General features: G+C 46.1%; 1 protein-coding gene and 1 long non-coding RNA gene across 14 annotated transcripts in view; one reads left to right on the top strand and one right to left on the bottom strand.

The window, feature by feature from the left end:
- Positions 1 to 20810, bottom strand: part of LOC140687365 (ephrin type-A receptor 4a-like) — a 47375-nt gene extending 26565 nt beyond the window's left edge. For 12 of the 13 annotated variants that reach the window (XR_012061617.1, XR_012061615.1, XR_012061616.1 and 9 more), the window contains exons 1-4: positions 20429 to 20810; positions 17734 to 17805; positions 9092 to 9220; positions 5653 to 5751 (exon numbers count right to left, since the gene is read on the bottom strand). Coding sequence is in view for 2 of the 13 variants with exons in the window: in XM_072943779.1 (XP_072799880.1) it covers positions 5653 to 5748 (96 nt within the window). In the remaining 11 variants the exon portion in view is untranslated. Of the gene's footprint in view, positions 1 to 5652; positions 5752 to 9091; positions 9221 to 14891; positions 15012 to 17733; positions 17806 to 20428 lie in introns of all 13 variants that reach the window. The other variant, XM_072943780.1, reaches the window with a different exon arrangement.
- Positions 20811 to 20931: 121 nt separating this feature from the next.
- LOC140687241 (uncharacterized) lies at positions 20932 to 22300 on the top strand. Its single transcript, XR_012061416.1, has 3 exons — positions 20932 to 21182; positions 21491 to 21589; positions 22066 to 22300. It is a non-coding gene; the product is annotated as an uncharacterized lncRNA (long non-coding RNA).
- Positions 22301 to 25607: the final 3307 nt, after the last annotated feature.

The following is a 25607-nucleotide window of genomic DNA, read 5'->3' as shown; positions in this document are numbered from 1 at the left end:
GGCCATTTACCACTATGGGAGTCCTGGGAGTTTTTAAGTCGGAGTTTACATAATCCTAACTCATACTCAGGATTTAGCCAGGAGTCAGTTATGAGTGCTCTGGCTGGAGGAAGAGATGGAAGGCAAGCATACAGTGGGGTCAGGGGGCTGAACGAAGTAGGGGTGAGAAGCTGGCTGTCAGGGGGATACCCAGAGAAGAGGCTGAGGGAAGAGATGGGGGAGAGGGCTGTGGGGAATCTTGAAGGAGACATTGAAAAGGAAACTGGCATTTATCGTAAAATAAGCAGAGTAAGATTTCCATATTAAAAAGTCACTTGACCAGCAATGTGGCCAGAGAACTAGAGAGATGTCAGACTGGAAGTTAACTGTGTGCTGCCCGCAAGCATGGAGACCCCAGACCAGCTGGAAGAGAAAGTTGATGATGTTGATTCCCATTCACCTCACCAGCAGCCAGTCAGGAGAATGTCCACAAGCTGATCACACACCCCACAATCCCCCTCCTTCACCTCGTCTTTAAAAACCTTACCTGAGAGCCTTCAGGAAGTTCGGGGCTTTTAAGCACTTGCTGCCGTGGACTCCTTGCTCAGTGCCTACAACAAACACTGCACTTTTCTTTACCACAACCTGGTGTTGGTAGACTGGCTTTACTGTGTGCTGGCAAGTGAATGCAAGTTTGGTTTGGTAACACGGCTACACGCTGGAGAACAATGGGAAGGAAAATGAAAGTAAAAGTGGAGGACTAGCCAGAAAGCTAACGTGGAAACCCTACACTAGGACTCTGACTGAGAGCAGGGTAGTGAAGACGGGACCTACACACAGAAGGGGAACCCAGTGTATCTGATACTGGTTGAACTACGTGGGAGAATGATGAGGAAGAAAGTGGCACCAAGGAGGATTTCCAGGCATCTGGCTCATATATTCAATGCATCAGGGTCCAGACAGCCACGACATGAGCTGAGGGGAGATAAGGCTAAGGAATTAAGCTAGAATCAGACCACGAAGAGAGAGCATCACATGTCATATTGACCAAAATGGAGAATTTGAAGGAGGAGAGTGACACGATCAGATCTGTGATTTACAAAGTCCACTCTGCCCTAGGAATAGTGATTGGTCGCCTAAAGCTTAGAAAGAGAGGTCATAGGCCATTGAATTGGGCTGGGGGTAAAAAAGAGGATGGAGTAAAGAGCAACCCTGGCTGAATCAAAATCATCTGGAAGCTCTTGAAAACCCCAGTGATCATACTGTGCTGCAGACCAAGTACATCACAACTGGGGCTGAGACTGGGCACGAGGTGATTCCAATGTGTAGTCCTAGCTTAAGGCATCATCTCTTCTAATGCAGCCATGGGTAACGGGAAGTCACGGCTGCTACACTTCTCATGCTCTGGTCCCCACTGCTGAATCATTCATGGCTGTGACATAAAAGTACTGGTGGTCTTGGCCTGACATAATTGGGTATTTATTTCTTCTAACCCTCTAGATATGATTCCATGTGTATCAGCACACCTTTTGATGATCAGACAGCTTGACCACAGGGAAAGAAAAACTTCATCATGTTGACTTGAATATTTAAGGATACCATGACTGTTACATTTCTGGTGGGAACAAGGTTAATTAATAAGTGAGGATTTCCATTTCCTCCCCATACTTAATTCATCAAGAGATGTTTGCTTTCAGCAGTCTTATTTTTAGACTTTTTATGTTACAAAACCTGAAAAATGACATTGGAGCGTGGAAAGGGAGAAAAGAGTAACTCTACAGTGGAGAAATCAGGCAATCACTACTTCAACCAGGTGATCTAGGTCACTGTCAACTTTAATAAGACATATTGATTGCATGGGTTCTTAATATGATGTAATAAAAATCATACATTATCTCTGCAGCATTTTCTACAGAAACCCATAAATCTATTTTAATCAAAAGAAAAACATGAGCAAAACCCCAACTGAGGGATGTCCTACAAAATACACGAACTTGTCAAAACTCAAAATCATCAAAAAAAAAAAAAAAAGGAAAGTCTGAGAAACTGTCACAGTCTAGAAGACACAGCCTAAGAAGACATGATGATTAAATGCAATGTAGTATGCTGAATGGGATCCTGAAACAATAAAAGGCCCCTAAGTAAAACTGAAGAAATCTGAATATTGAAGAAATCTGAATATTAAAGAAATCTGAATAGAGTCTTTAGTTAATAAAAATAATAATGAATCACTATTAGTTAATTAGTTGCGACAAGTATCCTAAGGTATTAATAGTAAGGGAAATTGGGCATGGAGTATATGGGAAATCTCTGTATTATCTTTGCAAAAACTTCTCTGTAAATCCAAACTATTCTAAAATAAAAAGTTTATTTAAAAATAATACTGGAATTAACTCAAATTGGATAATAGATCTAAATGTAAAATGCAAATTATAAAACTCCAAGATAGCATAGCAGAAAACCTAGATGACTTTGGGTATGGTGCCAACTTTTTAGCTACAACACCATTAAAATTCATTATAATTAAAAACTGTGCTGTGACGGATCTTGCCAAGAGAATGAGAAGATGAATCACAGACTGTGGGAAAATATTTACAAGATGTATCTAATAAAAGGCTGTTATTCAAAGTACACAAAGAACAATAATTTTTAAAAATGATTAAAAATTGAAAAAAGCCTTAGTCCATTAAGGCTGCTATAACAAAATAGCACACACTGAGCAGCTGAAAAACAACAGAACTTTGTTTCTCACAGTTCTGGAGATTGGGACGTGCAAGAACACATACCCAAGGGACCTGGTGTTTAATGAGGGCCCACCTCCTGGGTCACAGACAGTGTCTTTCCACTCTGTGCTTACATGGCAAGGAAGGGGCAAAGGATCTCTCTGGGGCCCCTTTTGTAAGGGCACAAATTCCATCCATGAGGGCTCTGCCTTCATGACCTAATGACTTCCCAAAGGTCCCACCTCCTAATATTGTCACACTGGGGATTAGGATTTCAACACAGAAATTTTGGAGGGGACACACCATTCAGTTCCTAGGACACCTGAACCAACATATCACCAAAGAAGATATACAGATGGCAAATAAACATACAAAAATGCTCAACATAAGTCATTAGGGAATTGTAGATCAAAACAAGAATGATATACTTCTGCACACCTATTAGAATGGCCAAAATTCAACATACTGACAACACCAAATGCTGGCGAGGATGTGGAGCAACAGGAACTCCTGATCATTGCTGCTGGGAATGTAAAGTGGCACAGCCACTGGGGAAGACAGTTTGGTGATTTCTTACCAAACTAAACTTACTCTTACCATATGATCCAGCAAATGTTCTTTTTGGTTTTTACACAAATAAATTGAAAATGAATGTACCTGGATGTTTATAGCAACTTTATTCATATTGCCAAAGCTTAGAAGCAACCAAGGTGTCCTTCAGTAGGTGAATGGATAAACTATGATACATCCAGAAAATGGACCATTACTCAGCACTAAAAACAAATGAGCTATCAAGTCATCAATAGACATGGAGGAAACGTAAATGTGTATTACTAAGAGAAATAAGCCATTATGAAAGGCTGCACACTGTATGATTCCAACTATATGCTATCTGGAAAAGGCAAAACTGTAGAGACAGTAAAAAAATCAGTAGTTGCCAGAGGTTAAGGAAGAGGGAGGGATGAATAGGCAGAGCATGGAGCACTTTCAGAGCAATGAAACTACTCTAAATACTATAATGGTGAAGACATGTCAAACATCTGTCAAATGTACAACACTAAGAGTGAACCCTAAAGTAAACTAAGGACTGTGAGCAATAATGATTTTTCAGTGTAGTTCATCTACTGTAACAAATGTATCACACTGGGGATGCTGATAATGGGGGCAGGGCACATATGAGAAATCTCAGTATTTTCCAATCAATTTTGCCTTAAGTTCTCAAAAATACAAAATCCATTTAAAAATCTTTAGTGTGGGAGACTCTGCTGGAAAAATGAAAGGATGTAGACTAAAAAATAACAAATATCTGACTCTCTTAGTGAAGTATTTCTTGTGTCTCTAGGCTCAGCTCATTCAACTGTGCTTGGCTCAAAAAGGGCAATGAGAGTGTCAGTTTCACTTATACCTCTTTCTCCGGTGTCTGTCATTCTGTTATAGCACCTAGAACACATTCGACCCTCAGTATTAATTAAATGGATGAATAAATTAAATGTCACTGCTCCGTGGAATTCCCTAATTACCCTTGACAAGATTAAATTACTCCATTTGTCTGTATTTCTCACTTTTATTTACTTCATGTTGTACTGTCAATTTCCTCCACTTGTCCCATATTACCTACCTCATACCTAAATGTTTACATATACATGCATACACACACACACACACACACACACACACACACACTAAATTACAAGCTCCTTGAAGACAGACTGAGCCTCATTTATGTCTTTCATCTGTCAACACTCAGCTTGGGCTTTGTATGTGGTGAACATTTCTATGTGCTTGTTGAATTGAGTTTATTTTGCCACGATCCGTTCAAAAGTTCTTCTTTAGTTGTCGTCACATAACAAATACAAAATTTTTAATTATTAATTTGATATCCAATAAATGTACTCATTAATCTAATTAATGTCTAACGACATTTGGCAAGAAACTCTCCTGCGTTTGTACTTTCCACATTGCCAGTAAAAGATTCTGAAACAGTGTTTAGTATCCTATTTGTAAGAGCAGGGCTATTGTTTAGCATTTATGTGCTCAGAGATCCATTTGATTTGCCTGTGGAAATTTTCCTTGTTCAGCATCAGGTTGGGTGGAAATAGTACCTGGCCAGTGGGGATCTGGAAACTGGGTCCTACTCTGGTCCTCGAATTTGGTGAATTACATGGCCATTGTTAATTCATTTCACTGTCAAGGCCTGAAAGACTTATTTTTAAAAGTGGACTGGATAATCTGTAAGAGTCTTCTAGTGCCAATATTTATTGTCACTTAAAGCTCTGATAATCAAACTGGATCTCTCAATTACAGGCCAGTTTTTCAGGTCATGCATTTTTCTGGCCACAAGATGGCAGGCTGTTTTCTTCATTCTAACCCAGCGAAGGAACCTTAATCCTCTTGCAGTTGTGAACATTTAAATCTCCCAATGCCTTCAAAAGTGTGGTAAATGCAACACGGACTTTATATTCTGACTCTAAAAAAAGTCTCAGAATCTTTGGATTTTCATGATAAAGAAGATTTCCTCTTTCGTGGGTGAATATTTAGACAATATTTCTATACAAATGCAAAAATCCCATAATGAGATCAAAGAGACTACAAGTATTTTCATTTGTCCTTCTTTTTCCTTACATAGCCAAAGACAATGCTTTTGGAATCCAGAATTGATAAAAACTTTGCCATGGAGGCTACTGGATAGAATACTTACAATATACTGTCACTCTCGTATTTTAGCCATTGTCCTTGACATTTCTCAAGTATGTATCCCAATCTTATTTTGCACAATTGGATTCTAGGATTTTATTTGAGACAGAAGTTATCAAGGCAAAAATACATCTATTTCATACACCAAATGCAGATTTAGGAAGAACAAAATTTGCACTTTAGAAATTTGAAATAATATTCCTTAATTGTATATAATCTATCTGCTTTAAGAAGAGGCATGATTTTGCCAACTTACCCTGGTCAGAAGTTCATTCATTTCTGTCACCAGCATATTCAGACTGCCTTCTGCCAACTCAATGAGCCTCTCTTCGGCCCGCTGAGGCAAAAGCATATGCTGAAAAAGATTTCATTCCACATGCCTTTTAGTAAATGGTCTTGTAGTGATCATGGGGTTGAACATTTAACAGAATGAATTTTCCCTTCATACACAAAGACCTTAGACTTCTCACATTCAAGAAGAGAGAAAGAAACTATTTCAACTGAGCATTACACACACAGCACTGTGCAGAATAATCTGGCAAATAACACAAACTGCTGTAATTTACTGAGACACTACTATGTGTCAGGTCTTTTTGTTTTGTTTTGTTTTGTTTTCATTTAGTTCTTACAACAGTTCTATGAGGTAAATATTATTTCATTTTGTATGTAGGAAACTGTGGCTTAAAGAGCCTTAAAAACTTACACAAGATCACGTAGCTGGGAAGGGGAGAGACAAGATGAACTCTGATTCTTTAGGGCTTCTTTTTCAGTCAACAGAGTTAGTTTACAGGCTTCATACCTCTTTCTTAGCGGACAGGAGCCCTGACAGAGGGTCCTGGCTGGGCTCTAACTACCTGGCGTGGCTTCCGTGCTGTAGGAGCGGGCCTGGCACTCACAGCAAGGCCATTTTCTTCTCCTACTGAACATAACCCATCTCACAGAACACTAACAGTAGGCAGCATCACTCTATGACAGTAATGAATGGAACAAAAAATGAGACCACTCCACAGTCTTGTCTGAACACAGACAAAATCCTGGTCTCTGTGCAGACCACAGAAGGACCCCAAATCCCAGTTCACTAATATGAGTGACCGCTGCCTCTTTCCAAATGGTAGGTTTAGTCTCTCTGTCCCTTCCCTCCTTCTAGATAAGCTTCACTAGAACACCCAGTTATAGACAGCACTTCCTGACAGCCCCCAGTCCAACATAAACCCCTGCTTCCTTGAAACTTCCCCCCAGTTCCCCAGCATAAACCCACTACTGTAAGTTATTCCTACTGTCCTGTTATGGAGACACCCCCAGTACCCAGGGTGTGCAGGGTCCCTTGTTGTGACAAGTTCACAAACCCAACTTTGTTCTATCCCATGTGTGCTCCTGCTGGTCTCCGGCTGGAACCTGGGGAGCACTGACACAGTTAAAGAAACTGAACAAAGAGGGTGGATAACTTACTGAGGGATTTAGAAGATCAAAATGGGATCCCCAGTGTCCAGACAGTCAATGAGTTATGGAAGAACACAAACACAGAATCAAGAAAGACTGAGATTTAAGGCAAATCAAGGTCATTTTGGCCAACACCTAGCCATCAGGAAATAGGTGACAACCCCTTGGCCTGGCTGATGTCCACAGATTGGAAGTCCTTTCAGAGGGACCTTCAGTACTTCATCCATAGCTTAAAGATTCTTTAAAAAAAATTTTTTACATCCTACTGAAGTATTTGCTCCTCTAGATTAATTTTCTTTCTTTGTATTCCTTCCATGTAGAATGAAAATAACTGGCCAGCATTTGTCTTTATTAGAACTCTTCACAATCCTGAATGCTGGGCCTGCAAAGTAAACTCAGATTCCCCTGCCTGGCTTTCAAGGTTGTCCTTCATGTCACCGAGCCTCACTCAAGTCTCCAGCCTTCTCTTCAACTAGCAGACCTGACTTCTAATGCCTGCTGTATGGGCCATGCTCATCTACACCTCTGCCTCTGCTCATGTGGCTCTCCCCGATTCAGTGGCCAGAGTATGAATGGACGGGCTGGGGGTCAATGTGCCCTCACCCCTGGTGGCCCGGGTCCTTCCCTCTCTGAGCTGTGCAAAGGTAGTTTCATTCTCACAGGCCCTGAAGTTATACTGCCTCCTTTCAAATCCCAGCTCTGCACCTAGTAACCACGTGACGCTGTGTCTCACATGTAACTTCCCTGTGCCTTAGTGTCCTTACCTGACTACCTGAAGGAAATGCAGATAATACATTACTCTTCTCCTGGTTCTTGGAGTTGCTGTAAAATTTATGCATAATTCATGTAAGGCTTTACTCGATTGCCTAGCACAGAGGTGCTCACCAATAAACGTTAGTGAGCCTTGCTGTCACTGAGACTGGTCTCTTCCTCTGGTAAATAGGGCTAACAGGCCTTACTTTAAAGGCCATGATCTGGATTAAAGAATAAACTCCCTAAAAGTGTGTCAGCCAGTTCCTAGTGAGGAACTCTTAGACTTCTTCCTCCAGGCCTCACCAACAATTCTGTCCATTAAAATTGTTTCTATCCTTTAAGTTCTAACACAAATTATACTTCTAATAATGGCACCTTTTCTGGTTACTCTGAATCTTATTTGTTTCTCCAATTCTAGTATTCTATTATATAAAGAAAATTCTTAAGTTTTCATAAATCACATGGTAATTATACATTTTTGCTAATTATTTATTGTTTAATTATTTTTTTAATCACATAGACTCTAAGCTATAGAGTTGTGCCTACATTTTAGGGGCAATAAAACCCCCAGGGAACCGAGTGCACTCCTGGGACATTCCAGAATCTCTCAGTAAATGATAATTGATCAATTGTGTATAAGTAGTCACTTTTCATCTTTTTTTAAAAATCAAGCTAAACAACCCAAATTTCCTTAACATTTCCTCCTTATCCCACTAACAACTGAAAGCTTTCACAACGTCCTAGAATAGTGTTTCTCCAATTAATTCTTGATGAAGTACATTCTACTATGAAATTTTAACTTTGTTTTCATCTTGACAGTAAACTTCAATGTTAATGTAGGCATTTCTGGAACCCAGGCTGGGCACCAGAGAGAGGAATACAGCCTGGCCTCAGCACCTCCCCTCGCATGCCTGCTTGAGCATAAGGCAGATGGAGCACGTGAGTCATGTGCGCTTGTTGAGCGATGCCAGATGTCCTCTGAGGACCCTTCACAAAGGGCTGTCTAGTTCTGATGGTGGGAAGGCGGGAGAACTGAGTTACCACGTGTCACATGCTGACGGAAGAACCTCGGTGGAAGCGCTTGGTATCATATTCTTGTTGCAAGTAGCAAGTGGCTTTCAGCAAAAATCCTGTTATTTTACATTAATGTTTTTAATTTGAATTTTATTGTTTTTTTAGGCTTCCTTAAGGATTACTTTTTTTCTATTTTACAGAGCTAATAAGCATAATGAGTTCATATCTGATTTTATGTTTGTACATATTTAAGAAACATAATAAAATTGATTTAGGCCAAATACTGGGAGTACGTGAGCTTAAGAGCAATCATTAAATTATAGTTCTCAAGTTTGAAAAATACCGACTTAGAAAGTCTCTGAATTTCCCTAGTGGCTGCCAGCCTTGACTTGGGACAATGGGAAGAGCATTTACTAGTTACGGCAACTACCCCTTGGGAAGCTCCTGTCATCTTTCCGCAGGCTCTTGCTGTTTCTGCTCCAACCTACCTTGAGTTCCTGAGTCAGATTTTCAAGACCATACAGAATGCTATGCGGAGCAGGCAGAGGGCCAGTCAGGCCGACGTTCCAGGTGAGCCAAGTCACTGAGAAGAAGGCTGGTGTGTTCACATCCACAAACTGGGAAAGGGAAATGACAAGCCATGTTTACTTTTGCCAAGCATCCCAGGCAGATGTTCCAAGATTTCAGCTATGAAATATTTTATGGCCCTAGTATGATTCCATGAAAGGTGATGTTTCTCATCTTCAATAATTAACACTTTCAAATGGATGACAGTTGAAAAAAGATGACAAGAACAACAAGAGAGCAGACATGCCTGTTGTCCGAAACCTGAAATATGGAGGATGATACAAACTGAAGAACCACAGAGAAGGAACAGATGGATTTTGAGGGGAACGAGTGTATTGCCTAAGTATGAAAGAGAGGGCAGATGTGGAATATAACATTATAAATGCCCCAGAAATCCACACATGAACAATCTAGAGGAAATCTGTAATTGGGAATAAAATATGCTACAGAATCTAAAAATGTGTACAAGTTCACACTGCTCCATTAGGTTGCACTGTGGAGCGTCTATAACAATTGAGTCTCCACACACTTCTTGGATTACATATTCAAAAATGGTACAACTCTTTAGCCACGAACAATGAATCAACAAGAAAAGAAAGTAAAGAAACACTCCCTTTTAAAATTGAATCCAAAACAATAAAATACTTAGGAATAAATCTGACAAAGGAGGTGAATGACTTATATGTGAAGAACTACAAAACTTTGATTAAGGAAATTAAAGAAGACTTTAAAAAAGGAAAGATACCCCATGCTCTTGGATTGGAAGACTCAACATCATTAAAATGGCCATTCTGCCCTAGGCAATCTACAGATCTGATGCGGCCCCTATCAAATTACCCAAGACATTTTTTACAGAACTGGACCAACGATCTTAAGGTTTATATGGAATCATAAAAGACTCAGAATTGCCAAAGCAATACTGAAGAAAAAGAATGAAGTTGGAGGAATAACCCTCCCAGACCAGACATTACAGAGCTGCAGGCATCAAAACAGCAAAGTACTGGCATAAAAAGAGACATGCGGATCAACGGGATAGAATAGAGAGCCCAGAAGTGAATCCACAGACCTATGGTCAATTAATCTTCAACAAAGGAGACAAGAATATACAATAGAGAAAGGACAGTCTCTTTAGCAAATGGTGTTGGGTAAACTGGATAGCAGCATATAAATCAACAAGTTAGAACACTCCCTCGCTCCATACACAAAAATAAACTCATAATGGCTTAAAGACTTAAATATAAGACAAGACATGATAAATCTCCTAGAAGAAAATATAGGCAAAATATTCTGACATAAATCTTAGCAATGTTCTCCTAGGGCAGTCTACCCAGGAAATGGAAATAAAAGCAAACATAAACAAATGGGACATGATTAAACTCATAAGGATTTGCACAGCAAAGGATACCATAAGCAAAATGAAATGACAACCTACAGAATGGGAGAAAATATTTGTAAATGATTCAACTGACAAAGGCTTAATTTCCAGAATATATGAACAGCTCATACAACTTAATAACAAAAGAAAAAACAACAACAACAAAAAAAACTCAGTCCAAAAATGGAAAGAGCATCTAAACAAGCAATTCTCCAATGAAGACATACAAATAGCCAATAGGCACATGAAAAAATGCTCAATATCGCTGATTATCAGAGAAATGCAAATCAAAACTACAGTGAGGTATCACCTCACATCAGTCAGAAAGGCCATCATTTGAAAGGTTATGGATGATAAATGCTGGAGAGGGCATGGGGAAAACGGAACCCTCCTACATTGCTGGTGGGAAGGTAGTTTGGTGCAGCCATTATGGAAAACAGTATAGAAATTCCTCAAAAAATTAAAAATAGACTTACCCTATGATCCAGCAATTCCATTCCTGGGTATATATCCAAAGGGAACTCTAACGTGAAAAGATACCTTTACCTCAATGTTCACAGTACCACTAAATACAATAGCCAAGACATGGAAGAAACATAAACATAGCAACAGATGACTGGATAAAGAAGATGTGGTATATTTGTACAATGGAATACTACTCTGCCATAAAAAAGGATAAAATAATGCCATTTGCAGCAACATGGATGGACATAGAGATCATTATTCTAAGTGAAGTAAGCCAGAAAAAGAAAAAATACCATATTGTATCACTCATATGTGCAATCTAAAAAAAAAAAAAAGACACTAGGATCTCATCTACAAAACAGACTTGCACACTTAGTAAACAATCTTATGGTTACCAGGAAAAGGGGGTGGGAAAAGATAAATTTGGGAGTGTGAGATTTACAAATCTTAGTCACTGAATACAAAAATAGATTTTTTTTTTTTTAAAAGTCTCTTCTGTATAGCACAGAGACCTATGCTCAATATCTCATAATAGTCTATAATGGAAAAGTCACTACAGTCACTACCTAAAGAAACAAGAAGAGGAGAGTGAGTTATCCTGGGCTAGAGCCCAGTCCTCTTAAGGTCCTTGCCTCCTGCTGACGCTGCCCACTGACCGCACTGCACCCTCCTCCCAGGAGCAGGCTGACATGAAGACATGTGACCAGTGAACCTGGGGCAGCAGAGGCCGCCCCCAGAACAGGCCACAGGACTGCGCCCACCTCCCAGGAGCCAACTCACCTGGAAGCAAGTGTTCCAGGAACCTGGGGCAGCAGTGGGGAATTGGTCTATTTGCCCCCATCTCCCCTGCATCATGGCCTGGGGGCAACTCCTGCTGCTCCAGCTTTGATGGAGGCACCTCCCCAGGTCAGCCTGCTCCTGGGAAGTGGCCACAGTGTTGTCAGGGAAGTGGCGGCAGTGGGTTAGCGGTGCTGCCATGCAAGCCTTTAGATTTGCTTCAATCTCCCCAGCAGCCTATCTTGGGGGCGGCCTCTGCTGCCCGAGATTTGCAGGATGCACGTCTTGGGAACTGCCTGCTCCTGGGAGGCAAGAGCTGTGCAGTCAAGGTGCGGAGGCTGCAGAAGGGATGACGACAGCTGCAGGGGAGGGGAACCCAGAACCCAGAAACCAGTCGACTTGCTCCAATCTTCCCCACAGCCTGGCCTGGGGGTGGCCTCTGTTGCCTCAGCTTCCTGGAAGGCAGGTCTCCCTGTCAGCCTGCTGCCCGGAACCAGGCGTGGTGCGGTCAGGGGGCAGCGGCAATGAGTGTAGGAGATGCCTCTGCGACCCTGTCCACTTGCTCCCATCTCCCCCCCTGCCTGGCTTTGGGGCGGCCTCTGCTGCCCCAGCTTCGCGGAACGCACTTCTCCCTGTCAGCCTGCTCTTGCGAGGCGGGTGCAGCGCGGTCAGAGGGCGGCAGCGGCGGTGTCACGACTGGGGCTGACCCCGTGCAAGCCTGGGGATTTGCTCCCATTTCCTGCTGCAGCCGCCCCCTGCACACTGACTGCACCGCGCCCGCCTCCCAGGAGCAGGATGACCTGTAACCTGCGTCCTGAGAACCTAGGACACCAGAGGCCAGCACCAGGCCAGGCTGTAGGGGAGATGGGAGCAAGTAGACTGGAGCATCTTGGGCAGGCCCCCTACCCCCGCCGTCAATGCCGCAGCCACCCTCAGACCCCTGACAGCACAACACAGGCCTCCAGGGAGCAAGGTAATCCTAAAACGTGCATCAGGAGAACCTGGGTAAGCAAATGCCGCCCAAGGCCAGGCCTCGGGAGAGATGCAAACACACCCAGTGGCTCACACCTGGCAGCCCCCCTCCCACCACCGCCACCTCCGCCCCAGTCCCCTGACCACAGCGCACAAAGCTCCTGGGAGCTGGCTGACCTGGGGCTGTTCCTCCAGAGAACCTGGGGCAACAGAGGCCGCCCCCAGGCCAGGGTACAGGGAATTGGGAGCAAATCTCCCAGCTCGCAAATGGCAGCTCCCTGCTATTCCCACCTTGAAAGCTACCACAGCTTTCATCGTCCCCACTGCTCCCTGACTGGATCACACAGGCCTCCAGGGAGCAGTCTGACCTAAAGAGGAACCTGGGGCAGCAGAAGCCACCCCCAGGCCAGGCAGCAGGAGAGATGGGAGCAAGTAACTGGCTCCCAAGGGACAGACCCCATCCCCACGCCACCACGGCCACAGTTATGGCCTCTGCCATCTTCCCAGCCCCCTGGCCACACTGTGCCCATGGTCTTACTAAAGTGGGTATAGAGGAAACATATCTCAACATTATAAAAGCTATTCATGACAAACCTACAGTCATCATAATACGCTACCAAGAGAGCTGAAAGCTTTTCCGCTGAAGTCTGGAACCAGACAAGGGTGTCCACTCTCATCACTTCTATTCAGTATACTATTGGAATTCCTAGCCATAGCAATTAAGTGAGAAAAAGAAATAAAAGGGATCCAAATTGGAAAAGAAGTGAAATTGCCATTATATGCAGATGGCATGATACTATGTATAGAAAACCTTAAAAGCTCCACACAAAAACTACTAGAGCTACTACTCATCAAGGCAGCAGGACACAACATCCACACCCAGAGATCAGTGGCATTTCTTTACATGAAATAATCCCTTTTTAAATTGCATTCAAAAAGTAAAATACTTAGGAATAAATCTGACCAAGGACATGAAACACTTATATGCACAGACCTACAAAACACTGACTAAATTAAAGAGGACTTAAAGGAATGGAAAGATAGCCCATGTTCTTGCATTAGAAGAACTAACATTGTTAAAATGGCCATACTGCCCAAAGCAATCTACAGATTTAATGCAAACCCTATCAAATTACCCAGTACATTTTTCACAAAACTACAATAAATAACCATAAAATTTATGTGAAATCACAAAAGACCCAGAATTACCAAAGCATTGCTGAAGAAAAAAGACCGATGCTGGTAGAATAACCCTCGCAGACTTCAGACAATACTACAAAGCTACAGTCATCCATGGTATTGGTACAAAAACAGACATATGGATCAATGGAAGAGAAGAGAGAGCCCAGAAATAAACCCACAAACTTTTGGTCACTTAATCTTTGACAAAGGAGGCAAGAATATACAATGGAGTCAAGACAGTCTCTTCAGCAAATGGTGTAGGGAAAACTGGACAGCTGCATGTAAATCAATGAAGTTAGACTACTCCCTCACAGCATACACAAAAATAAATTCAAAATGGCTTAAAAACTTAAACATACGACAAGACACTATAAACCTCTTAGAAGAAAACATAGGCAAAGCATTATCTGACATATATCTCAGCAACTTTCTCCTAGGACAATCTACCAAGGAACAGAAGTGAAAGCAAAAATAAAGTAATGGGTCCGAATTGAACTCATAAGCATCTGGAAAGCAAAGGAAACCATAAGTAAAACAAAATGACAACCTACGGAATGGAAGAAAATATTTGTAAATGATTCAACTGACAAAGGCTTAATTTCCAGAATATATTAACAGCTCATACAATTTAGTAACAAAAAACAAACAACCCAATCCAAAAATGGGGAGACATAAACAAGCATTTCTCCAAAACAGACTACAAATGGCCAATAGGCACATGTAAAAATGCTCAGTATCACTAATTATCAGAGAAACACAAATCAAAACTACAATAAGGTATCAGCCCACAAGAGTCAGAATAGCCATCACTCAAAAGTTCATGAAGGATAAATGCTAGAGAGGGTGTGGAGAAAAGGGAACCTTCTTACACTGCTGGTGGGAATGTAGTTTGGTGCAGCCATTATGGAAAACAGTACAGAAATTCCTCAAAAAACTAAAAATAGACTTACCCTATGATCCAGCAGTCCCACTTCTGGGTATATGTCTGGAGGGAACTCCAATGTGAAAAGATACCTGCACCCCAGTATTCATAGCACTACTGTATACAACAGCCAAGACATGGAAGAAACCTAAACATAGCAACAGATGATTGGATACAGAAGGTGTGGTATATTTCTACAATGGAATTCTACTCTGCCATAAAAAAGGATAAAATAATGCCATTTGCAGCAACATGGATGGACCTAGAGATCATCATTCTAAATGAAGTGACCCAGAAAAATAAACAAAAATACCATAATATTCATATGTGCAATCTGAAAAAAAAAGAGGCACTATGAACTCATCTACAACACAGACTTGCACACTTAGTAAACAATCTTATGGTTACCAGGGAAAGGGGGTGGGAAGGGGTAAATTTTGGAGTTTGAGATTTACAAATGTCAGCCACTATATATAAAAATAAATTATTTAAAAAGTTTTTCTGTATATCACAGAAACCTATGTTCACTATCTGGTAATAATCTATAATGGAAAAGCTGCTACAGCCACCAACTGGGGAAGCAAGAAAAGAAAAGAGAGTGAGTTATCCTGGGCTAGAGCCCAGTCCTCCTAAAGTCCTTGCCCACTGCTGATGCTGCCCCCTGACCGCACTGCGCCATCCTTCCAGGAACAGGCTGACATGAAGACATGCATCCTGCGAACCTGGGGCAGCTGAGGCCGCCCCAAGGACAGGCCCCGGGGGAGATGGAAGCAAGTCCACCTGGTCCTCCTGGGGCAGCACCCCTCCCCGCAGCCGCCGCCCCCTGACCGGGCCAAGTCTGCCTCCCTGGCGCCAACTGATCTGTTAGCAAGTGATCCATGAACCCAGGGCAGCGACGGGGAGAGGGGTGCTGCCCCTGGCAAGCTAGTCTATTTGCCCCCATCTCCCTTGAGGTATGGCCTGGGGGCCGCATCTGCTGCCCCAGGTACGTCTCCAGGTCAGCCGGCTCCTGGGAGATGGGTGCTTTGTGGTTGGAGGCAGGGGCAGCAGCAGCTGGTTACAGAATCTGCCCATGCAAGCCTGTGGATTTGCTTCAAACTCCCTCGTGACCTGTCCTGGGCTTGGCCTCTGCTGCCCCAGGATCGTGGGACTCAGGTTACAGGTCAGCCTGCTCCTGGAAGGTGGGCGCCGTGCTGTCAGGGGTCGGCGGGACTGGGGCTGCCCTGTGTGAGCGCGGGGATTTGCTCCCATTTCCTGTTATCGCTACCGCCGCCCCCGCACAATGACCGCATCGTGTCCGCCTCCCTGGAGCAGACTGACCTGTAACCTGAGTCCCCTCAATCTGGGGCTTTAGAGGCCGCCCCCAGGACAGGACGCGGGGAAGATGGGATCAAATCCACAGGCTCAATGGGACAAACCCCTCTCCCCGCCGCCACCTCCACCGCCCCTGCACCCAGACAACACCGCGTCCGCTCTTCAGGGGCAGTCTGACCGTGAGACGTGCACCCCATGAACATGTGGAAGCAGAGGCTACTCCAGTCCAGGCCTCAGGGGAATAGGGAACAATGCAGGGGCTCGGACGGGGTAGCCCCCATCCCACCCGCAGCCGCCACAGCGGCCCTGTGACGGCACCACACCCACCTCCCGGGAGCAGGTTATGGTTTGAGAGCCAGTTGGAAGTGCTCCAGGGCCATCAGGCACCCTCCCACCTCCCGGGGCCCTAACGCTTTTCCAAACCCAGGTACAAGCCGGCAAAGACGCGGGGTTCAGGGACTACTAACGTTGTGGGGGTGGGGCATCACGAACCACGGCGGTGGCCTCGGACCCGCATCAGGGTCCTAACCGGCCGCGCCGCCCCGGCCTCACCCGCCGGACCCCCCAACCTGCGCTCCCTCACCGGCGCCCCTTTACCTGCCTGGCGGGGACAGGGGAAGCGACGGCAAGCGGTGGCCTGGACCCCAGGCCACTTCCTCCTCTGGGAGCTGGTCCAGGAGCACCCCGCTCCCGCCCGGCTTCCACACGCTCTGGGCGGGCTCCTGCCTCCGCGCGTCCGTGCGCCCGCGCTTGCACGCCCCTCCTCCTCCCGCCAGCAGCGCGGGCGCTCGGCTGGGGTTCTTGCCGTACCCGACGGGGCGCCAGGGGCCGGGAGGGCCCTGGCGGGGCGCGGCGGTGGGGTGCTGGGGCGGTAGGGCTTTTCGGCCCCGCTGCCCGCCCCGCTGGGTCTACATCCCCAACGCCCCCATCCCTCCACCACCTGGGTCCCGGCACTCAACCAGAACCACTACCGCCCTGGGCTAGGCCACGCACCCCCAGCCCCACTCCCCACACTCACTTCCCCCTTCCCATTACTACCCTCCCGTTCCCGGCCAGGCCCAGTCTCCCATCAGATCCGGAAGACAGGGCTCCTCCTCACACTGAGGTCCCAACCCCCACACTCCATCCTGCTAGGTCCTAACCTTGGCCCCTGCACTCTACCTCACCCCAAATGCCTCACCACAGGACCCCCCAACATCCTGAGATGGTCTCCCTCACCTCTTAGCTGGGTCAGTTCCACTCAGAGCAGTCCCTAACCCCTCAGCCTGTACCCCCTCACTGTGGGACCCCCCACTCACTGAGTGAACCCCTGCCAGAAGCTGATCCCGTCACCCCTCGCTCCATGGTTGGGGTGGGAAAGTCGGGCTCCAGTCACGATGGTGACTGCCACAAGCAGGGGATCCAGCCTAGTATGCACCTGCATAGCTAGTGTCTGAGGCTACAGAGTGAAGCAGGCTGGGCTGGAGGTGGGTCCAATTCCTGCCCTGGTGCCCTGACCCCCGCCCCCTGTGCCTCAAACGGCGGGTCAGGGTGATTCCGGGCTGCCTGCCACTGACCTGTGTGCCTTGGGTCGTTGATGGTCCTGATGGTGCTCTGGACCCCTAGGCGGCAGCACTGGGCACATGGACCTGTGGGGGTGGGGGAGTTCAGAGGGTGCACTTGAGCCCAGGGGTGGACAGCAGGTGGTGGGCTGTGTACATGGCCTGGGTCAGCCCAGGTGGGTGCAGGGACCTTGTTCATTCATGCCAGGCCATAGGGAAGAGGGACAGGAGCTTTGAAAGTGCCCACATTAGGAAGCCAAGGCTGGAGTGCAAAGCAGGCAGCTGCACTGGCCAGGCTACCTTGGAGCCCGCCATGACGCTGGTCCCTTCCATCGGGGGAGACTGACCATTGACTGGCCAAAGAGACATCCCCTGAGTGGTATAGTTTACAGGCAATTGAAGGGAAATTGACAGGCAGTTTTAATCACCAATTGTTACTTTCTCTGGGGGAGATCAGGTCCACAGTCCTGGTGAATCTGGCAGGGATCCTGTGGGAACCCCAGCCTAGGACAGTGGAGGACCCACCCAGGAAACATCCTCTTAGCTTTCACCAAAAGGCACTGTAATAGAAAAGAACAAATCTGACTCCATATTACATCTGTTCCTTTTCCTTTAACCCTGTGCCCTGTTTTTTAGCCTTAGCCTTGTCGGCTAAGTGTCCATGTGGACAGCTGCAAAGGATTCCAAGAACAAAGAAATCCTAGACCAAGAAGTTTTTAAGCAACCAACCACAACTCCTCCCCTTTTTAGTAGAAAAGGAGCCTGAAGTCTGACTTGGGGAAGATGGTTCTCCAGAATATTAGTCTGCCATTATCTTGGTCTGCAGCTGTCCACGTGGGTCAGGTCATAGTGCCTCTGTAAAACCTCTAACAAAACAAGTTATTTTCTATTCTGCAACTTGTCTTTATGTAAGTGCAAAAGTGTTAATATCCTTAAGGGTCAGAGCCTTGAGAACAGGCTCTCCTGTATATTTCAGGCTAAAGGCAACATTGTTTTACAAAAGGTGCAGAGCTAGTAAGACCAAACCTAAAAAACAGGGCACAGGGTTAAAGCCAAAAGAACAGATCTATTATGGAGTCAGATTTGTTCTTTTCTATTATAGTATATTCTGTTTTTATGTTTTAAGTTTATAAGAATAAAGTTTAGCCTTTTCCCATTTTAAATTGTGCAATTAAGGAGCATTAGGTGCATTCACAATGCTGTGAGACCAACACCACTCGTTTCAGACTATTTCCTTCCTCAAAGTAAAAGCTTGTATTCAAAGTGAACCCCACATCCTCCCTCCCCCAGCCTGTGACAAGCCCTAAACCCATTTCTCTCTGTGTGTCTTTACCTACCCTGGAGGTTCCCTATCAATGAAATCATGTAAAATGTGGCTTTTTTTTTCTGCCCACATATCTTAATCAGGGACTGGTGAATTTTTGTTTGTTTTTACATAAATTAGTATTTTTGTATTTTGAGAGGAAAATGCAGATGGATTAAAGATGAGAAGTACTAAATGAAGCCATTTTAGTAACTGTGTGCCTAATCTTGGGGTAGGCACTGCTGTTCTAAGTGTGAAACCAGAGCCAGAAGGGAGATGCTTAGCTCTTCCTGTGGCAAAATAAAATAAAAAAAACCAAAACACAAAGGCCAAGAAAGGCAGCTGGGAAGACAAACCACAACCTGGGAAAAGCATTCCTCATGACCCAAGGTTGGAGAAAGGCTTCACATCCTTGTAGTCCAAAAACCTCTCAAAACCCAGTGTTCTGAAAAGAAACAGAACACACACAGGCAGTTCCAATGAAAGGCAGTGCAGATGGCCAGTGTCTGCTAGAGATGCTCGACCTCTCAGGTGAGGACACAGGCAGACACACTGGAGACAGCACTGGTCACCATCACATTGGCAGGTCTTTAGCCTGGTGACAACCAGCTCTGGTGACAAGGTGAGGAGGCAGAGACCCCAGCAGGTCCCCTAGAGGGAAGAGTAAATGGACACTCCTCTCTGGGAGAACAGGGTGCAGGACATATCAAAGGGCCACAGGTGCATCCCTTCTCCAGCAGTGCTGATCCTTACAGCTGATTCGATCAAAGTCCTTGCACAACTATCAAAGATGTTTTTTCTTCAGTAACATGAATTCAAAAGAATCAATATGTCATCAAGGCATTTTCAGAAGTGACCTGCCCTGGACCCTAAAATTACACATACATAAATACACACATATACACATAAATGTATACACACATACATCCAGGAAAGAGACAGACTGAAACACAGAGAAGCATAGGGAGAGAGAGAAAGAGAAGACAGACAGGCACTGAGAGACAGAGAGAGAGAATGAACACTGGAGCTGGGAATGAATGGAAGTCATGCACATTTTCATAAGTCAGTCTACATATCAGAACCCAGGCCTAAGGTCCATCCACCCTGCAGGGGAGGGTGTGGGGATCACACAAGGACATGTGACCAGAAGGCAAAAAAGCAGGGAGCGATTGTGGGGCGGCCCACCCCAGAGGCCAAGATGGGACACAGCCTGGACCTAAACAGGACAGAATGACCTAGGAGGTTGTATGCTAGAGTGGATGATGTCAGAGTTGTGTTTAATTTCAACCCCCTGACAGGGAGCTGGGAAGCAGGCAGCAAGGAGAGTGACTTTCTCCAGACCCCGGGGCAGACCCCGGCCTGTGTGGGGTGTGCTCTGGGCTGCGCCAGCCCTCTGTGGGGTCTTACCTTTGCTGAGTCTGTGCATGAGCTCCCTGTGATGCCAGCCCACAGGGGTGACAGGTGTGGTAGGTGTTTATGGGTCTAGAGACATGATGGCTTCCCTAGGGAGCAGAGGCCAGAATGATCCCCACTCTGCCACTGGGGACTAGGGAGACCTTGAGAGGCATGTGGCTTGTCCAGAGTGACTGCACTGCTGAGGAGGGGGAGCCAGGTTTGAAGCCAGCTGTGACCTCAGAGCTGCGGCCCTGGCTGCATCCAGGCCTCCCCAGGGCTATGGGGGGTCTGAATTGGTGTCGCTGTGTGTGGACATGGCATGGGGTGGGAACTGAGTCATTGGTAGCCCAGAAAGGCCCTTGGGGAGCTTTGTGTAAGGAGGTGGCTTGGGCAAGGGGACCCCAGGAAGTGACCTCACTTCCCTGGCAATAGATCCCAACAGAACTTAGAACCATGGTCACCGGGCACCCACTCTGTAGAGAAGCCTCTACTCAGCTTACTTGGTTGGAGACAGAGGCGTGTTCTGCTGCATCCCAACAGCCCGAGTCCACGGCCCCCAGAAAGCCCACAGCAAGGGGCTGGGCCAGCGGTGCCGGCGCTGGGTCAGGTCTCACCCAAGGTGCCTTTGGCCTTTTGGCCAGAGAGACCCAAAGGTAACACAGGGAGGACCAGGGCAGGCCCGCCCAGGCCGGGCCACCACTCAGATCCCACCCTGGTAGCCCCACAGCCCCTTCCTGGCTGGTGGAGGTGGAGCAGTCATGTTCAGGTAGGGGTCCTGCCTCAAGCATGAGCAGGCTGAGGAAGGGTCAGAGGCCTGGGGGGCTTATCACATCCACAACCTGGGTCACAGCTGGCTGGCTGGGGTGTGGAGAGCAGGGGCAGGGCCCTCCTTCCTGAGATGGAGCCCATGCCCTCTGTGTGTGTCTCTTCTCTCCTGGGTGACTGTCTGAGCTGACCAAGGTCCCAGTCTGATCTGGCAGCAGAGGGTTAAGTGGGCAGAAGCAGGAGTTGCCCTGGCAGGGCAGGGCTCTGAGAGCTCAGGACTGGGCTAGCTGCCAGTCACTGTCATTGCAGGGCCCGACACCACAGGAGCTGGTGGACAAGGACACCCATGCCACTTCCCTGAGTGAGGGGCTGGTGCGCCACAGTTGTGAGGGCCAGCACAGGCTCCAGGTGAGTCTGGATATGGAGGGGTCCTCACCACCCTGGCCTCCTGCCCAGACACCACCCAGGCCCCTCCTCAGGGTCCTGCTCAGCACACCCGGCTCCGACCTGAAGCACCGTGCTCACCTCCTGGGGAGTCAGGTGGAGGACCAGGAGCCCCCCGAGGCAGAGCCCAGAGGCGAGAAGGGCGGGGCTCGGTGCATGTGTGTAGGTGAGGGAGGGCCGAGGGCTGGGCCACATAGGGAGGCGTCCCCAAAGGCTGCTGCTGGGACCAGAGCAAAGACTGTCCTCAGACCACCTGTCTGGAAGAATTCAGTCACAGAACACATCCTGTGGTCACTTGCTGGGTGGGAGCTGTCTGGAAAGCTCTGGGAAGTTGTCTGTCCTTGAAGAGGCACATGGAAAGGGAGGCACATGGGTAAAGTTTTCCTCTCTCACAGCATGAGCACTTCCACTAGACTTAAAGCTCTCTCCACTTCCAACAGTTACAGATCCAGAGCAGGCAGGGGCAGGGGAAGATGCCAGAGACCAAAAACAGGACCATCAGGATCCAGTAGGAGACCCCCAAGCTCCCTCCTGCTGCTCCTGCTGCTCCTGAAGATCCTGCAGCTCCTGCACCTGCACCTGGACCCCTGGGCAATGGAGAACCAGTTCAGGCATCACCACCCCTAGGGCTGAGCCCCCTCTGTGCCCACCCACACCTTCTTCTCCAAATTCCCACCATGAATCCCCTCCCCTACCCGAACTTGACTTCCCTTCCCCTGGATTTGTTTTTCCTTGTTTTTTCTTTAGTTTAGTTTGTCCGTTTCACATCATTTATGGCATCATTTATTTTTCCATTTTAAGTTTCCTTTAATAAAATATAGATTTTTTCCCTTTTAAATTGTGCAATTCAGGAGCATTAACTGCATTCACAATGTTGTGCGACCATCACTACCATCTAGTTTCACACTATTTCTTTCCTCAAAGTAAAAGCCTGGAGCCAGAGCTTGCACTCCTCTCCCTCCCTCCCCCAGCCCCTGTCAGCCCAGAGTCCTCTTCCTCTCTGGGTGTCTTTACTTCGCCTGGGTGTTCCCTGTCAATGAAACTCTATGAAAGGTGGCTTTTTGTGCCTGATCATATGTTTTAAGTGGGGCTGGTGATTTTTTTGTTTTGTTTTCACTTCAAATAGCACTTTTATTATTTGGATGGGAAATCTAGGTGGATTAAAGATGTGATGTACGAAATGAAGCCCTTTTAAACTCTGTGCATATTCTCAGTGTAGACACTGTTGTTTCTCCTGTGGCACCACAGCCAGAAGACAGAATGGAGAAAAAACTCCTGTTTTGCCTCCTGTGGCAAAAACAAAACCAAACAAATCAAAAGACAAGCAAAAGCCCAGAAAAACAGCAGGGAAAATAAACCACAACCTAGAAAATGCATTCCTCATAATCCAAGGTTAGAGAAAGGATTCACATCCCTGTGGTCCAAAAATCCTCTCAAAACCCAGTGTTCTCAACAGAAACAGAACACACATGGGCAGTTTCAATGAGAGGCAATGCAGGTGGCCAGTGTGTGCTAGAGATGCTCGACCTGTCAGGTGAGGACACAGGCAGACGGACACACTGAAGAGACAGCACTGGTCACCATCACACTGGCAGGTCTTTAGCCTGGTGGCAACCAGCTCTGGTGACAACAGGAGGAGGCAGAGGCCCCAGCAGGTCCCCTGGAGGGAAGAGAGAACAGACACTCCTCTCCGGGGGAACAGTGTGCAGGACACATCAAAGGACCTTAGGTGCATCCCTTCTGCAGCAGTGCTGATTCTTAGAGTTCATCCCACTAAAGTGCTTGCACACCTATTGAAAGCTCTCTTTTCAAGTACGTCATTGTAATGAACTGTTTGAAACAGTGGGAATTAAAGCGACACTAAGGTTGATGGAGAGGGGATGGTGTCCATCAGTTCTGGTTCACTTGGATGAATGAATGCTGTGCATCTGGAAAAGCAGGTGCCTGGGCTTTATCTGATGTCAAGGGAGGCCTCACGGTGCAAGTATGCAGACCCACCGTCTGCATTCATGGTCCCATCTGCACGACCACATATGTGTGAAATCAACTCATCTATGGTAATTAAAGTACATTAATCCCATTTTAATAGATTTATTATGAGGACAATAAGCATTTATGAGTAAAAGATGAATTTCACAGGAGTTAAGAATCAGTAAAGAAGAAAGCCTTTTCAGGATTCAGTTGCAAGTCAGCTCCGTGGCAGTAGAGGTTCTCCAGGAGGTCGTGTCTGTTCTGAATCAGCATCCCACAGAGGTGAAGAAGTACCAGACTTGGACACTGAAGACTACAATAGATGAGAGATTTTGTTGCGAAAAATCAAGACCTACATTCACAGAAAATAACCCCATATTCATGGAGCAGAAGGCTTAATTCTACCAAGATGGCAACTGTCCACCAATAGGTCTAAGGATTCAAAGAATGCCTACCCAAATCCCTCGTGGTATTTTGCAGGAATTAACTATCAATCTAAAATTCACGTGGAAAATCCAAGGGCTCAGAATAGATGAGTGAATCTGGAAAAGGAAGAACAAAGTTCGAGGAATGGAAAACCATATGGAACCCACAGTTGATACAAAGGCACTTTAAGCTGAAGATACCTGAGATTCAATAGATGCAGAAGGAAACCTGTCATGGAAGCCAGTTCTCTCCTCTCCCTTTGCCCTATTAAGTTAGGTTGATATAAAGCCTTTAACTTTCACCATTTAACATGGAAGTTATTTTTCTGGTTGGCTCCTGCATGTGTATAAATAAACCGTTTCTCTCATTCATCTCCTCTTTACTTCTGTGGGCCCTTTGGGAGGGACTCTGGATGATGGGGACCTGCTCTTTTCTCAACTTCTTTAGTGATATCTTTTGTCCACGGTGAAGTGATATAAAAGCCTCCTTGGTTTTGGGTCAGATTTGGAACATGTATACCTTTGGGGACCCCCTGGAGTAAAAAAGGGGTTCAATACTGCTGGGAGAATTTACTGGTTGTCTTGGCCAAATGCCCAATAAGATGCTATTTGCAAAGAATTTTTAAAGGTTCTTACACTAAAACAATGATCCTATCTAAACCTCTTGGATGATCAAATAGAAAGAAAGACACAGGAGAATCCTGGCTAGCCTAAGAACATTTGCTTAACAAAACAGAAGGACAGAATCAGATTCAGAGCGAAAGTTAAAATCCATTTACATCATCAACCCTCCCACCCTTTTGTAGACTGTCCTCATGTAATCTTCCAGATGGCTCCCTGAAGAAAGCCCTCCCCAAGATCTCACATGGCCAGCTCCTTTGCCTGGATCTCATGCTTGCTTTCAGAGCTTGGCCCAATGTAAGGCTGGTCCCCAAGGCCTGAGAGAAGCTATCTGTGAAGCCTTCTCTGCTAAGACCCACTGGGCTGAAGGGGAACTATGTGCTCTGTGGGAGAGAGAGCACACCGAGCCTCTGTGGAGGCATCTCTGAGATCATCCCAAAGGCACACAGCTCTAACTCTGGACACGGGAATTTTTGATTGGCATCTTAGTGGTAAATCTCCTCCTAGGTAGAAAGAAGCAGATTCAAGATGTTGCAATTGGATGGGCAGGTCGGCCTCTTGAATTTGTTGATGAGGAGGACACTCAATTCTCTGCAGAAGTAGGAACACCCATCCCTGCTCCGCTGACTTCATCTACAGAGAAACAAAGACATGGCTCTAGGGGGAATTTAACACCCATAAACTCTTCTTACCGACGTCAACATCCCCACTTTATTCTCCTATCAGGTCCCTGCAGAAAAACTGTGACTCAGCCCCAAATATCACATACCCATCACCCTGAACCACTCTGTGTCTCTCTGTGTCCAACTTGAGCACTAAGGCCTGTGACCGTTACTGTCAAGTCGTGTCCGCCTTTCAGCCCATCTCCCGCCATCATCCCAGCCCAACCTCGGTGTCTCTCTCCAGGTCAGCAGCACTCTTCCCACTGGCTTCCCATCAGCTTACCTTGCCCTGCTTCCAATGTT

Source organism: Vicugna pacos, chromosome 19 (genome assembly GCF_048564905.1).
Source record: "Vicugna pacos chromosome 19, VicPac4, whole genome shotgun sequence".
Taxonomy (NCBI): Eukaryota; Metazoa; Chordata; class Mammalia; order Artiodactyla; family Camelidae; genus Vicugna; species Vicugna pacos.
This window is presented reverse-complemented; position numbering and strand designations above follow the sequence as displayed.